This window comes from Anabrus simplex, chromosome 8 (assembly GCF_040414725.1).
Source record: "Anabrus simplex isolate iqAnaSimp1 chromosome 8, ASM4041472v1, whole genome shotgun sequence".
NCBI classification, from domain to species: Eukaryota; Metazoa; Arthropoda; class Insecta; order Orthoptera; family Tettigoniidae; genus Anabrus; species Anabrus simplex.
In genome coordinates, this window is record NC_090272.1 from 145,661,651 (window position 1) to 145,675,817 (window position 14,167).

Below are 14,167 nucleotides of genomic sequence, written 5' to 3' on the forward strand. Positions count from 1 at the left end.
CTTGCTCCTGCCCTGAACCAAAAAGTGTTGTACCCAACTTCTTTAGAGCGACAAAATGTAAACCTTTGTTCTAAGCTCTTCGATGAGAAAAATGTCGCCGCTTTAAAACACTTTGATAAACTAAAAAATGGAGATGGTTTTAAAAGCACAGCTTTATTCTTAGAAATAATTCTTCAGTGGTGGAAGATTGTTAATGTTAAGCATGCTTTCAAAGGCGACAGATTTAACGACCCTCAATGTAACGCAATATTTTCAATTCATGACGACAATGTTTTATTTCTGCGCAAGTTTTTAACATGGTTAATTAGATGGGATAATCTGTCTGTTCAAGGGGAGATTACACAAAAAACAGAGAGTCGTCATGGAAAACTTACTAATGAAACTCAAACAGCCTTAGTTCACACTACAGAAACGGTTTTAGAGTTAATAAATTTCTTGAAAACAAGTTTAGGATTTAAGTATGTATTGTTAGGGAAATTTCAAACTGACGAACTGGAAGCACGATTTGGGCAGTACAGGGAAATGAGTGGTGCCTGCTACCATATTTCAGTGAAGCAAATCCTTGAGTCAGAACGAAAATTGAAAACCCTGACGGTAATTAATGCATACTCTGCTAAACATGCAGCCATCCCTATTAGTGATATTTCATTAAGTAAGTATGTGGATTCCAAGAGCTCAGATTGTAAAAGCTTCAAACCAACAGATATTTCACATTTTGAAAATGTGGTAGTTGAGTTAAATGATGTTATTGTATCTGAAAACATTTTGTTAGGTCTAGTTTATATTGGTGGATATATTTGTAAAATAATTATGAAAAATTGTACATGTATAAATTGTCAAGATGTTTTATTGTTAAACAATGATAATGTAACGTCAGATGTGTTAAAGCCGGAGGACAATTTTTATTTCAATATAATTGACAGGGGAGCTTTGAAATATCCATCAGATTTTATTGTTAACATTTTGATCACACAGTTTAAATTATTTAGTGTACTTATAAGAGATAAATTTGAATCGAGGTTTTTACATGGTGATTCTCAAAGAAACATTCTGATTTTGCTTGTCAACGAAGTTCTGGAAAATGAAAACGTCATGTTTGAAACATGCAGTGATTGTAGAAGTAGTTTTAAAGATTACGTTGACAAATGTATATACATCTTTTGTAATATATTATTGAATAACTATAGAAAAGTTATCGCAGACAAACTCGTTGCTAAGAAGAAGAAATCCTCAAGTAAGGATAGCCATAAATCGACAAAGAAAGGGAAAATTGATAAACTGAAACCTTAAGAATTGTTAGATAAGTTTTAAGTTGAAGCCTTATTTCTAAGAAAGGTTCCAGACTATTGTTGTGAATTGCTATCATGTATTTGCATAGTAACATTAAAACTATTTTTATACGTATTATGGGTTTTAATCTTTTGCATGAAACCGTGTTCCGTTACAAATGACAGATGTCAGCTTAATTTTACGTAAATAAATGTACATAAACTGTTCCGCTAGTTTTCCCCCGCATAAAACTGATGTAGTGCACAAGCCTAAATAAAACCACAATTAAAGGCGTGTTCAATTTTATCGTTAAGGTTCAATAAATTAATAATATCATGGAGACAGTGAGAGCGGGCCGTATACTACCATGCTGAACGCCAGCCACTGGCGTGACGTCACGGTCCGAGCCTTGTGGCCTGTCTATCTAGTGCGGCCTTGGCTCACCACCACCTATGTGCGAAGTGACCATGCTCCAAAATCAAGGGACTCTGTAGAAACTAGAGGCCCAGAGAGTGTTTAAATCAATATCTGCTCCTTTGTTTAAAAGGTTACGGAATTATAGATAACACCAGAGCTTTGTTCCTTGAACAATTACCTCGCCAATAGCAAATACTTAAACGTCTAACTGCCAACAGTCCAGTACACATTAAGTGTAAGGACGCTCCCAAGAAGGTACCCCTGACTGTTGGGAAACCATCTAATGAGTCATTTCTGACGTCCTGAGCCCACCCAGGTGCGGAAGACTTCCCCAGCGAGGGCTAAGTAGGAGGAGAACTCTTCTTGTCACTCCACTACACACTTGGAGAGCAGCATCCCCAGCCAACTCCTTAGAGTTTGAAAACGATGGGCAGGAGTGAGAGGCCTTGACATGCTCATAGCCCACTCCTTTCCTTATCAGGAAGTTCAGCGTCCAAGTCACCATCTGCTGAGGAGATTAATGAGACTAAGCCACTCATGTGCATAGATGGTGATGACAGTTATGATTACATGGCAATGATTTGGACGAAAGGATGAGCCCACTGCTACACTGGGGCAAATTGCTAATAGCTCAACGATTGAAAAGGCCTAAAAAGCTTAAATGTTTATAGCATTTGCAAACTATGAAATTAAATTACAATTTCCTTCTGAGAACTTAATCTATATGAAAGAACATGTCCTGACTCACTCACTCACTCACTCACTCACTCGTCATCACCAAGCCAAAACTACTGGACATAGAGAAACAAAATTTTGAGGAAAATGAAATGGCATATGGTTTTTAGTGCCGGGAGTGTCCGACGATAAGTTCGGCTCGCCAGATGCAGGTGTTTTGATTTATCGCCCGTAGGCAACCTGCGTGTCGTGATGAGGATGAAATTATAATGAAGACTACACATACACTCAGTCCCCATGCCAGCGAAATTAACCAATTAAGGTTAAAATTCCCAACCCTGCCGGAAATCGAACCCGAGACCCCTGTAACCAAAAGGCCAGCATGCAAACCATTTAGCCATGGAGCCAGACAATTTTGAGAATACATTTATATTACAATGTAGGTGCTCGCTAAGGGAGAATTTTTTGATATTCCGTCACTAAGGGGATGAATTTTTAAAGTAAATATATCTATCTCAAAACTTTAAAAGTTACAGATGTAAAAATTGGTATTTAGAATCTCCTTTAAAAATACACATTTTTTTTGTTTTGGGAAAATCCCACTATGAGGGGTGAAAAAGGGGTTTGAGTGCCTTTAATGAGGATACTTATATCTGAGAAACTGAAGATATTACAGACCTGAAAATTGGTTTTTGGAATCTCATTTAAAAATACACACTTATTTTTTGTGTTTTTGGAAAGTCCAATTAATGGGGTTTAAACAGGAGTGACAAATGGGGTGATTTTTAGAGAGACTATAATTATACACAGTATATCTCAGAAACGCAGTTCAGCCTAAGCCACTGGTGAGTGCAGACGTATTGAGCGGAAGGTCCCTGGAGTGGGAGAAGGGAGTGTAGGTACTGAGTGCAGGAAGGTAGTGAGGAGTTTACAGACAATGATTGGTGTGGAGCAATACAGGGCGATCATAGGAGGATGGCAGGGAAGAAAGAAATGAAGACAAGAGGGTGTAAAATAGAAATGGAAACGAAAGGAGAATTAATGCTATCAGCAGCGGTGATTATGATAATGCTATTGATTGGGGGGGGTAGAACTAAACCCAGGTCCGACTTCCAATGGAAATATGAGCTGGGAAGACATGGAAGCAATCAGAAGAGTTGTAAAAGAGGTGGTTGTAAAAGTCTGCCCCTTTGAGCAACTCGAAAATATGATTCAAGATCAAACGAGGGAGTTTGGAAAAATGAAGGGATGGTTCCGAGAAAGGGCAGAAGACACAGCATCGCAAGTAAGGAAAAATGCCAAAGAAGTTGCAGCAGTAAGAGAGAAAATAGGACAATTAGAAGAGGAGAGGCTGAAACTGAAAGCAGAAGTGGAAGCCAACACTCTAAATCTTAGAAAGAAATGCCTATTTATATATGGCGTGCCTGAGGAGAAGAGGGAGGACAAAGTGCTTACAATTTATAAAGTAGTGGATCTAATTCAGGGGGAAATGAAAATCAATTTTAGTGAAGCGAACATAGACGATGTGCAGAGAGTGGGAAGAATTAGAGGCAACAGGCCTATCAAAGTACAACTATTTTCTACGCTGATGGCTGATATTTTGGTCGGCAATGCCGGTAACATGCAGAGGGGAAAAATATGGATCAAGAGGGACATGGGAACTGAAGCGATTAGGAACGAAAAAATTCTTAGAAAACATGTGATACGAGCTAGACATCATGGGTTGAGAGCATTCATAAGAGGACAGGAACTAGTGGTGTCAAGCAGGAGCTGGAGTAGAATCTGGTCTGTGAATAGATTGATGGACCTAGAAATGAGGATGAAACAAGACAGAGAAACAGAGAGAAGTGTAGAGATTAGTGGGGAACATAGGCAAGTGAAAGATAGTGATATTGGAGATGGGAATGGTAGAAATGTACATACCGAAAGTATCAGTGTGATGTGCGAAGAGACACAGGGAGAGGTGCCAAGTGAAAGTGTGATTATAAACAACTGTAACCCCCCCTTACAGAAGACAACACACAATACATAGGTACATATGAAAAAAGAAATGATTTAATAAACCAAAATAACAAATCTGAAAGAACAACGTCAGCCAATGATAATACCAGGAAAACATTTTAATTTTCGACAACACATGGCTACGCATGATAACCAACATGACAACTAGAGAAAGGATATATGGGAAGCAGGCTAGGAAACCCTACAGAGGACGAGATCTTACGTGACTTTGTAGGGAAAGAAACGTGAGAACATTATCGCTTTAGTCTAATTTACTCGCAATAAGGAATTTTAACAATGTATAAAACACCAATTTGAAGGATAACATAATCAATTAAAAAAAACAATTAAATCGAACCACGAGGTTCCTATCGGTAGTTCTTCAGAAAATCAAATACCAACACAACATTACAATTACTTTTAAGAAGGTGAGCATAACTTTGATAATGAAATTTACAAGGAAAATTTAACAGGGAATGTGACATAATTACAATTATCTTACAAGGCAAATCCAAAGAGTTTTTACAAGACAAGAAAACAACGGAAATTTAAAGTTAGCTCAGAGGCCTATTGAGGTGCAGTCCTCTCCTAATGCACATCAATGAGGGACGCATAGCTCAACAGGTGAACACTCAATTGACGCGGAATAACTGGAGGCAACCCGAATGGAAAAATTAAAATTTACATTTACACAAAAGTTAATAAAAGGAATTGCCTCCAAAACAAAGGATATGCCTAGCTGACAAACTAAGGCATTACAAGATCAAACGGTGAAAAACCAAGGTCTAATGTAAACTCCGCAGAAATGAATTTACACTTGAGAAAAGGAAACATGCTTACCCCAGGATGACTGGAGCCGCTGAGTGGACCACCCTACAAGGTGCGTCCGATTGTTAAGACGTACGAAAACCAAAGACGCTGAACAGAGCCTTGCTGCTGCTAAGGAGCCAAAAGGCCGGAAATTGAGAAATACTCAAACAGCCAATCAGGGAAGCTACCTATGTTTCGACCCGAAGTTTCACCAATACAATTTAGCGTTATTTTCGCCAGTAGAATTACAGCACCATATATGGTAATGTGGGAAATTTATTCTAGAGATTTCGATTACGAAACTCAGCTATTTTGTGATCAAAGCCTCCACGTGGCAACTACAGGGCAATACAAAAAATGGGTTACAACAAACATATTACTGGAGATCTCCACTATAAAAAATCAATGTCTTTTCTTTTAACACTCAATGATTAAGTAAATAAGTCTCTTCTGTAAGTCCTGAAAATTCTTTAAAATCACAAAATTTCACCAGAAATAAAACACACAAAATTTTACATAAATTTACAGCATTTAAAGTAATAAACTTCATGGTTGGGTTCCGTATTGAGTTAAGACTTAACTTAAAAAAAAGAGTACAAAATTTTATTGTTCAACCTTCTCACTACTTAAAAACATTTAACGTTTATCAAAACAGTACAATATAATAATAAAAGGTACTAGTTTTGGTCCGTTTTTTTGGACCATCATCAGCCTAGCCAAAATTACAAGCAAAAGACGTAATCTAAAAATGAAGTGATATGGATGAACAAGGGGATGGGATGGTGATGGAATGACATACAAAAGTAAAAACCTTATACATGTGTTACAATAAATATAACCAAAATATGTTAAAATTAACAGATAAATAAAAGCATTGTGATGTCGTATAAAATCACTTCTTGACAGTCTTAGGTTGACGGTTGAACTTGTGTTGCACACTTAAATTCGAGTGAAATCTTATGCGAGTTCTTATGTTTCTGGAAGGTCTAAAAGCGAGATCCACAATGGCGCAGAGGGAATTGTCCAATATGACCAGTATAGACTTGACGAATTGAGAAAGCTGGACTCGTTCTATGTAGCATGAACTGAATTGAGACTACCTTTAAAAAAACAGCAGTCGTTCATGCTTCATAGAACGAGTCCAGCTTTCTTAATTCGTCAAGTCTATACTGGTCATATTGGACAATTCCCTCTGTGCCATTGTAGATCTCGCTTTTAGAACCTTCCAGAAACATAAGAACTCACATAAGATTTCACTCGAATTTAAGTGTGCAACACAAGTTCAACCGTCAACCTAAGACTTTGTCATCAAGTAATTTTATATGACATCACAATGCTTTTATTTATCTGTTAATTTTAACATATTTTGGTTATATTTATTGTCACACATGTATAAGGTTTTTACTTTTGTATGTCATTTCATCACCATCCCATCCCCTTGTTCATCCACATCACTTCATTTTTAGATTATGTCTTTTGCTTGTAATTTTGGCTAGGCTGAGGATGGTCCAAAAAAAGTATCTGTTATTATAATATTGTAATGTTTTGATAAACATTAAATGATTTTAAGTATTGAGAAGGTGGAACAATAAAATTTTGTACTCTTTTCTAAGTTAAATTTACAGCAACAAAAAAAAAATTTAATCTAATTCTTCAAAAATATCAGTTCCATCTTTCAATGACGGTTTCATGACAAGTCAAGAATTAAATTATTCCACCGACTCTATCAACTCACCACCGGCGACACAACGATAAGGAAGGAGCAGTGGATAATGAGACGAGAGTAGGTAGGCCTAGGGGGACAGACACAGTTGCAGCTATAGGCAAAGAAAGTCAGCAGAGTGGAAACAGTGAAGAAATGGTGGCCCAGAGAGAAAGGGAACGTTCGGAGGCAAATTGGAAGAGAATGGAGCGAGGGTTGGGCAAAGGAAGAATAGACGAAGGAAGGTGTAAAACCTTAAGTGACATGTGGAGAATAGGTGGAAATGGGAAGGGTGCTGTTACAAGAAGTAAAAATGCTAATAAAGCTAGTAAGAAGTAAGAAAATTGTTACAGAAGATAGGGTGACAACAAAAGAGATGAGCATGGTATCCTTGTGAAATGGGCGATGGTTACGTTAAGTGTATGTGAATCGGTGCTTGGTACGATGTACGAATAAGAGGCGAATAGGAGGTATGAGGTTAGAAAGTTTGAAAGTGCTAAGGAAATTTGGAAAAGTAAATAGTGAGTTGTTTATTGGATTTAGGAGTGAAGTATGGTAATTTTATGCCATTTGCATATGAGCTGCGTTTGGTATGAATAGTGAATTGATGAATATGGTAGTATAAGGTTGAGAGAAGTGAGTATTTGGTGTGTCATTTGGGAAAGTAATTAATGGGTTATCTGGTAATGTTATTTGTTTGGAAGCTTGTTTATGGTGGTTTAAGGCTGGAAAAAATGGTTAATTGTTATAATGCTATTTGTATGTGATTTGTGTTTGGTATGAAGAGTGAACCGTTGAATGTGGTGGTATAAGGTTGAGAGAAGTGAGCATCTGGTGAGTAATTTGGTTAAGTAATTAGTGAGTTTAGGGTGATACAAGGATGGAAAAAGTGGTTAATTGGTGTAATAATAGGTGATGTTAATTGTATGTGATTTTGTGTTTGGTATGAATATGGTAGTACAGTAGTGTGTCGTTAATCCGAACTAATTGGGACCGGAGTCTGTTCGGATTACGAAATTTTCGGATTAACCGCAGAATATCTTCTAATAATAATGTTATTTTTTTACGTCCCGCTAACTACTTTTATGGTTTCCAGAGACGGCTAGGTGCCGGGATTTGGTATATTATTGTAACTACTTGTACGAGTGCGTAAACACCACTTTATTCATCCACCTCAATTTAATGTTATAACATTATTTTGGCTTCATGCAGATGATGTTTTATATTACCTCTGCTAAATCTCGAAGTAATTTTTACTGTAATAGGTCCTAAAATAAAATTAGAACTCTATATCTTCTCTTATTCAGGACTCAAGATTCAGAGCAATGGATAACTGACATTACTGTAATGTAAATAGTAACTTTTGTATTCCAGGATGCTAATATTAGCATACCACGTTCCTAAATGCAAAATACCAGTCATTGCATTTGTTAATATTTTTTAAAGAATAATAATGGCTTTACATCCCACTATTTTTTTGGTTTTTGAGACGCCGAAGTGCCGGAATTTAGTCCCGCAGGATTTCTTTTATGTGCCAGTAAATCTATTACATGAGGCTGACTTTTTTGAGCACCTTCAAATACCATCGGACTGAGCCAGGATCGAACCTGCCAAGTTGGGGTCAGAAGGCCAGCGCCTCAACCGTGTGAGGAAAATAGTTTCTACAATACAGTACATACTGTAATTTGAAATGTCCATTATTTAGCAGTTACATTAATAAAACACTGTACAAAATTACAGTAGGGTAGTTAAGAACCCGTAGAGGAGAAAAAGACTAAAACTAGGTTACAACTTGTCCTTACATAACATTAAGTTATTCTAGTAAAATATGACTAAGAAAATGCAAGTAAATCTTCATTCTATAATAAGTTCTTTCATTTCAATTAGGATTTTTTTTTTTAAATTAAATATTTTAGTTCGGATTAACTGGACTTTCAGATTAACGAGACTCTAGTGTATAAGGTTGAGAGAAGTGAGTATTTGGTGTGTAATCTGGGTTATCTGATAATGTTATTTGTTTGGAGGCTTGTTTATGGTGGTATAAGGCTGGGAAAAGTGGTTAATTGGTATGCATAGTAAGTTGATGAATAAGAGACGAGGGGGAGGTATGAGTTTGGTGAGTTTATGGTGGTATAAGACTAAGAAAAGTGGTTAATTGGTGTATTGATAGTTGGTATTTGATGTTCGTAGTGTATTTATTAGAAGAGATTGGAATTACCTAGAGTTGTTATTAATTGCAGTATGGAACTCTAAACAATGCAATGCTTGTGTGGTAACAGTGATAGTACAGCGTACCAGATTAAGTGGAACAATGTCATTAAGAAATTTAAATGTTAGAGGACTGTCCTGTGTAAACATAAGTCAGCGCACTCAGCAGTAAACGTGATCTTGTCTGGGTTTGCTAAGAGTGGAATTGTGTTGCATACTAGCTTACTCAAGCAGGCAATTCTGGGGCATGATTAATGTTGCGTAACCTCAGCGGGTGCGCAGCATTTTCAAGTCATCCGATTACCAGCATCTGTCGCACATTTTAATTTAATTTAGCACTTTTCAGTGGCGCATTTCATTTCATTTTAGTTTCTTTTATTGTATTTAACCTTGCCAGTATAATTTACTATTTTAAATTTGCCTGTTTGTAAGTATGTGTGCCGTTAATGCCGCAGTGCCAGGGCCATTGGATCTCTGGTAAGGAGTTGAGCATGGCCATTTACCAATATCGGTTGTTCATATCATTGTAGTTTAAATCTGGCTATAGGCTGGACATTGTTATTTTCCTCACTTATCAGATCAATTTAGTATCTGTATACTGCAGGTCTGGAGAAAAATAATAAATAAATACTAAATACTAAAAAAATTACTATATCTCAAACGTAAAATGTTACAGACGTAAAAATTAGTATTTGAAATCCCCTGTAAAAGTAAAAAAACATACGTGATTTGTTTCCGGAAACGCCACTTAAGGGGACCTAAAAAGGGGGTGAAATTTTAAAATGAGCATGTCTACAGTATATCTCAAACTTAACATGTTACAGAAGTAAAACATGGTATTTTTTATCTCTATTAAAAATAAAGAAACGTGTATTATTTGTTTTCGGAAAAACTACTAGGGTGGGGGGTAAAAATGACTGAAAATGGCGTTTAATTATTTTTATTAGGATACTGATGTCTCAAACTAAAGATGTTACAGACGTGAAACTTGGTATTTGGATCTCCTTTAAAAGTAAATACGTATTTTTTGTTTTCGTAAATCCACTTAAAGGGGGGGATTGAAGTTAGTTAAATTATTTGTAAGAAGATACTATTACCTCAAAAAAAAAAAACGAAAGATGTTACAGTCGTGATAATTGGTATTTGGAAGATCCTTTACTAATAAAGAAACAAGTTTTTTTTTTCTTTCTGGAAAATTCACTTGGGGGGGGGGGAGGGGTGAAAGGAAGAAAAAAGAATTAATTCTTTTTATGGGGATACTTATATTTCAAAACTGAAGGTAACATACGTGAACATTGGTATTTGGAATCTCTTTTAAACATAAAGAAAGACGCCTTCTTTTTTGGGGGTGGGGGGGATCTACTTAACAGCAGTGGGATGAAAATGGAGTTGAGACCAATTGATTTTACTGTTCATAATGTACTTGATTCTGATCATAAACCAATCATTTTTAATCTTTCCTGAGTTTGTTTTCAAGAGCCATCTTTACCTTAAATCTTAAATTATAGTAGATTATCCTGGCATATAAATAAGAATTTAAACACATTTGAAATAAACGATAGGAATGACATTGACCTTGCAATTGTTCACCTCTGTAATAAGGTCAATAATGCATGGATGTATATCATTCATATCACCAGAAATCCTGCGTACTTGCCTATGCGCAATAATGGTGCTGGTCACATTGTCAGCAATGACAATGGCAGCAGATGTAATTTGCCGCCAAGTAGCGGTCTTGCATCTTGCTGCAGGGTCCAGAACATTAATAATAATAATAATAATAATAATAATAATAATTCAACTAATTTCACCTACGCTAATAATAATAATAATAATAATAATAATAATAATAATGTTCTGGACCGTCATCAAAATGTGCGGACCACGCTGGAAACGAGTCCTGGCTGGGTAATGACTACGAATGCAGTCCGGCCGCGGGTTCAGTACCACTAAGGCACCCAAGACAACACCATGCCGGATCTCCTCAAGGATTTGATCCATATTAAAAATGCTTATAGGAAAAGATGGCAAAGATTTAGGGACCCAACTGACCGGGCGGAATACCTGGAGCTAGCCCGGGAAGTACGAAATCGATTGCTGGAAAGAAAGATTGAAAAATGGGAGGAACTTTGCTGTCAGATCGCGAATTTTGGCGGATTATATATAAAATGTTCCGCATTCAATTATAAATTACAGTGTGTTACCGTAGCGAAGCATGAGTATCTTGCTAGTATTTTATATAAGGCACTTGTATCTTGAGCCTGACACAAGGGACAGTCAGATAACTGTCAACCTGACTACAATTCTTGGCAACCGATTATTTACCTGGAGTAATAGGTCACATCAAATACATCCATATCAGAATAACTTGTCCCAATCGTCAACCATGCCTATGCTCTATGCTCTGAACCTTTTTCCTTGATTTAAAAGAGCAAAAGAAGCTACTTGGGGAAAAGTATGAGTCTTCTGTGACGACATATACTTGGTCATCATAAGTGTGGACAAAACACTGCTATATCGTTGAAGTATGTAACTCACCAACAGTACCCAGTAGTGTATATCCATTAATGGAGATACAGCCACAGTTCGTTCCATAATTGCAGATCACATTGTGTCACTTTTAGGAGATACGTCTGGCTCTGGAAAATATGACCCTGCATTTCTGCTTATTAAGTACAATATAGATAGGCAAAATTTCTTGCAAAGGAATCGCAAAAACTTATCCACCTATTCAATACAGTATATATGACATTCATGATCAGTACAAGTTTTAACCCTAATTTTGCCTTCAGCTGAATAATTTATATAAAGTTAATAACTATAACAAACATGTTAAAAATAAGCAGAACTAATCATTTATCACCAACATATTAATATTGGTCAAAAAGTCTGAATATATTAATATCCCAAAATGATATAATTTAAGAATATTTTATAAAGTGGGACATCAACATTTTTATATCCAGCATAAAACCTAGATTACAAATCTTCAAAATGGCTCAACCTTATAACCTTTGAAACTGAAACATATTGACTAAAATTGACACTATAAAGCTGATGGTTGTTTTTCTCTTGAAATTTAAAATAAATATGTTTCATGAATATTGAAATTATCTTTACTGTATTTTCAGGTAAATCATCTTATTCTATTGAGAATCATCCCTCACAAATTCAATTGGAGATAATGACCAATGGTCCTGTGGAAGGAGCTTTTACTGTGTATGAAGACTTTGTGCACTACAAGTCAGGTAATTCAAGAGAGAAAATGTCATTTAAGAAATACTGTATGTGAAGTAGAAAGGAAAGTAACTCAGATTGCAAATATTTTTGTGATGTCCCAAATTTGCAACAACAAACAGGCCTGTTTTATGTGACTGTTGATATCATGATCGTAGTCGTGCAACCTCCAATTTACAAGGAATCCTAACCACAGTGGTAGGACTTTCATGCCAGAAATCCCACATGCCAAAGCTGTTAAGTATGAATTGTATAATCTCCCATAATTCTTCTTTTCTTTAACCCTCGAACCAGTAGGTGGTGATAGATCGACAGGTGTGTACCTGTCTCGTCTGCTGCTGTTGATATATCATCATATCTACTCTTTACTGGCAAATACTGCTAGAAAAAGTTGTTAGATGACAGTATCCATCAGGCATGTTTTTTTTCCTTGGAATGTAGAATGGATACGTACTAAATATACCCATTTATATGTGAAATATTTGGAGCAAATTAGTTGTATTTCATTCTAGCTTTGAACCAGATAATGATCTTGTTGTTACGTGCTTTCCTCTTTTATCATTTGGTTATTCACATACAGTGGCTAAATTTTATGAGTTAAATGATGAAGATATTGTAATGGAATTGCATGCATCTGTAAATTCACATGAGTCTGATCTGGATGATAGTTGTTTTGATTGGAGTGGTGGACGTAATGAACTAGACCCAGAGTAGAACAGCACTACTGTAGGGGCCGGTTTCATCAATGTGGGTTAAACCTTAACCCCGAGTTACACAGTTTTAACTCTGAGTTTGATTGTTCATTCCGTTTCATCAAGGAGGGTTATTTTTAACTCTAGGTTAAGACCGGAGTTAAGTTAACCCCTCCTTTCACCTGGGTTAAACTGTTTATTCGAGGTTAAAAGCAAAATGGCCACCGTAAATCATGCATTTGATGCAGAGTTGCCTTATTTAGATTTGTTAAACGGTGTTCCTAACAGAAATAGGCCTATAATAAGAAGGAAAGACTTTGAAAATCTATCTGAGGAACAATTTCTGAAGAGATAGACTTCAAAAACCGTCGTCAGTAAATTCATCGATGATGTTCGCGAGAGGTTAGAATACACAGCTGATCGAAACAAACTTGGGCTTGCGAACTAAACTAGAAACTACATTGACCGTAATAGTAGCAACAGCGGTATTACACAATATTGCTGTGGAGAACCGAGATGAACTTCCCCCACAGGACTTGACTCTGCATCAGTATCTCACAGGAAGGAGACTGAATAGGAATGTTGGAATTGAGAATGGCATCATTCTTCACATTGATAACGACAATACTACAGTGGCATATAAGAATGCAACTGCAAAACACCATTTCAATAGTACAACACCTATGAATATTATACTGTGTATTACGTAGTGGTTATACAGAAATGCACTTTGATATTAAACTGTATATCTTTTGCTTTCATATGTGTTATTGCTATGAAGGTGTGTCAACTTTCAAAACACAACTCTTGGCACAGAGTAGCAAAAATTTTTAAGGAACTGTTTTAGTTGTTTCGTAGATCGCACTGTAACGTGGACAATATTATTAAATTCCCCTGTTATTCTTTCCCATGTATCATCCTTTTCTTTTTTTATACCGTCAATCTCCTTGCATTCTGTAACACTTCGGTACTCGGTGGCTAATTCAATAAGTCATGATTTTTCTAAAGCAGAAAAATTTGTGCCACTATTTCTCTTCTGCACTTCTTCCATTTTTCGTTCAAGATCACGAAAGAATAATATCTACCACGGACCTGAGGAAGAAAACTAAATACCGCGCAAGAAATAAACAAAAGAACCACGCAAGAAGTGTGTTCA

General features: G+C 36.3%; 1 protein-coding gene across 1 annotated transcript in view; it reads left to right on the forward strand.

Moving 5' to 3' along the window:
* CtsB (Cathepsin B) overlaps positions 1–14,167 on the forward strand; it is a 94,043-nt gene that overhangs the window by 66,463 nt on the left and 13,413 nt on the right. Inside the window, exon 5 of the mRNA XM_067152495.2 lies at positions 12,214–12,330. Coding sequence (XP_067008596.2) covers positions 12,214–12,330 — 117 coding nt within the window. The remainder of the gene's footprint in view (positions 1–12,213; positions 12,331–14,167) is intronic.